This window comes from Pyxicephalus adspersus, chromosome 9 (genome assembly GCF_032062135.1).
Source record: "Pyxicephalus adspersus chromosome 9, UCB_Pads_2.0, whole genome shotgun sequence".
In the NCBI taxonomy this organism is placed as follows: domain Eukaryota; kingdom Metazoa; phylum Chordata; class Amphibia; order Anura; family Pyxicephalidae; genus Pyxicephalus; species Pyxicephalus adspersus.
In genome coordinates, this window is record NC_092866.1 from 344,486 (window position 1) to 346,950 (window position 2,465).

The following is a 2,465-nucleotide window of genomic DNA, read 5'->3' on the forward strand; positions in this document are numbered from 1 at the left end:
GTCCTGTATTTGTGGAGTATTCTCCCCCCGTCCTGCACAGGTAGGTTGTCCTGTATTTGTGGAGTATTCTCCCCCGTCCTGTATTTGTGGAGCATTCTCCCCCGTCCTGTATTTGTGGAGTATTCTCCCCCCGTCCTGTGCAGGTAGGTTGTCCTGTATTTGTGGAGTATTCTCCCCCGTCCTGCACAGGTAGGTTGTCCTGTATTTGTGGAGTATTCTCCCCCGTCCTGTATTTGTGGAGTATTCTCCCCCGTCCTGTATTTGTGGAGTATTCTCCCCCGTCCTGTATTTGTGGAGTATTCTCCCCCCGTCCTGGCTTATAATACCCCGGGTATAATTGTTGTAATGGGAGACTTACCCTTGCCCTCAGCTTTTCCTCCATATAGCGGAGAATCTTTTCCGCGGTGACTCCTTCCCCTTTTCTCCCCTTCCCGATGTCTCGCTCCAACTCATACCTGGCTTTCTTGATTTCTGAGCTGCGGATCTCCGCTTCCTCCATTGTGGCCTATCAGGGCAGAGAAAAGTTCACTAGTGGACACAACATCGGGGAGAGCGTCAGTGGAGCGAAGAACCAACCTGAAAACCCTGCAGGATCCGATCCGCGTGCTCCGCCTCCCTCCGAGCCTCCGCTTTGGAATCTTCCAGTTCCCTTTGCACCAGCTCAAGTTTCTGATTAATGTTCAGTCCCAGCAATCGCTCGGAGATCGTACTGCGAGACTTCGACCTGCGCCGACTTCTCATCTGAGGGAAAATGACAAGGTAATGAGGACGTTCCCCGATTCCTCCAATCATTCCCCCATAACTATGGCAATAAATAATACCATCACCGGGTCTCTGTGCTTCTCTATGCAGTCACCAGATAGATGGAGGGCTGGCAGGGTGCTGTACAGAGCTTCCTGCAATACTCCCTCAGCCCAGAAGGCAAATATTATACAAATCTAACATTTCCTTAATGCATGCAGAGCGCCCCATGTCACATGATGCAGCAGGGCAGATTTGGTGAAGGGGAGGCCGCAGGGCAGATTTATGTGGCCCTTCAGACTATGCCTGGTCTTTGTACAGTCCTGAAGAGGACATTTATAGCCCCCTCAGATATGATTGTTCTATTCTCTGGGTGCTGCACAGATTGAAGTTGCTGGCGTTGTATCACAGCAGATGGTGGAAGTATTATTACTCCTCCAGGAGAATCCTCAACCCATAGAATGCAACAATAACAGGGATACTGCCCTGCAGACTTCCTCAATTAGCAACTCAGGGATCAGCCCCCATATTTAGGGTTCAGGTCTCCTCTCCTCTGATTGGCTGCTGGTGGTTGGGATCTACTGATTGTATATTATATATAATAATTGTACGTTGTGTATATCGGGGATGGCAGGATCTCCATATGAACACAAACCTCACCTGGTTAAAGTCTAAGGCGGATGCTCCAACTTCAGAGACGGCCACAGGTGAAACGTCTTTTGGGTCCAGCCGCTTGTAGAACTTGTCAAACATCTCGGTCTCGGCTTTGAGTGCGGACAATTCATTGCTGTAAGATTCACCGTGGTTACAGGAATCAGAAATCAGGAATTCTTTTTTAGTAATACTTACCTTAATTTGCCATTTCTTCCCGGTCTCCATGGCTACATACCTGTGACTCCACCCCTTCCTTCAAACAGGACCGGACCACAGATAAAGGTCCCCCTACAGCAGACGTGTTCTTCTAGCAATGTCTGAACATTATTGGGCCGGAGGTTCTGATACACAATAATTCAGGAAATGACTAGACGTGTAAACTCCGATTCATATTATAAAGAGCTGAATATTGGGGACAACCAAAAGAACCCAATGTGAGTCCAATGGGTCTATGGACAGCACCCAACCAATAGAACCCACTATGAGTCCAAAAGATCCATCGACAGCACCCAACCCATAGAACCCAATATGCATCCAGTGGGTCCATGGACGGCACCCAACCAATAGAAATCAATGTGAGTCCAATGGGTCTATGGACAGCACCCAACCAATAGAACCCAGTATGAGTCCAATGGGTCCATGGACAGCACCCAACCAATAGAAACCAATGTGAGTCCAATGGATCGATGGACAGCACCCAACCAATAGAACCCAATATGAGTCCAATGGATCCATGGACAGCACCCTAACAATAGAACCCAATATGCGTCCAATTGATCCATGGACGGCACCCAACCCATAGAACCCAATATGAGTCCAATAGGTCCATAGACAGCACTCAACAAAAAGAAACCAATGTGAGTCCAATGGATCCATGGACAGCACCCAATCAATAGAAACCAATGTGAGTCCAATGGGTCCATGGATGGCACCCAACCAATAGAACCCAATATGTGTCCAATGGATCCATGGACCGCACCCAACCAATATAACCCAATATGAGTCCAATGGATCCATGGACAGCACTCAACCCATAGAACCCAATATGAGTCCAATGGATCCATGGACAG

At 48.3% G+C, this 2,465-nt stretch overlaps 1 protein-coding gene across 2 annotated transcripts in view; it reads right to left on the reverse strand.

The window, feature by feature from the left end:
* The window catches only part of CFAP263 (cilia and flagella associated protein 263), a 13,912-nt gene that overhangs the window by 9,961 nt on the left and 1,486 nt on the right, over positions 1–2,465 (reverse strand). For both annotated transcript variants that reach the window (XM_072421495.1, XM_072421494.1), the window contains exons 2-4: positions 1,402–1,528; positions 577–741; positions 359–505 (exon numbers count right to left, since the gene is read on the reverse strand). In XM_072421495.1, coding sequence (XP_072277596.1) covers positions 359–505; positions 577–741; positions 1,402–1,528 — 439 coding nt within the window. The remainder of the gene's footprint in view (positions 1–358; positions 506–576; positions 742–1,401; positions 1,529–2,465) is intronic.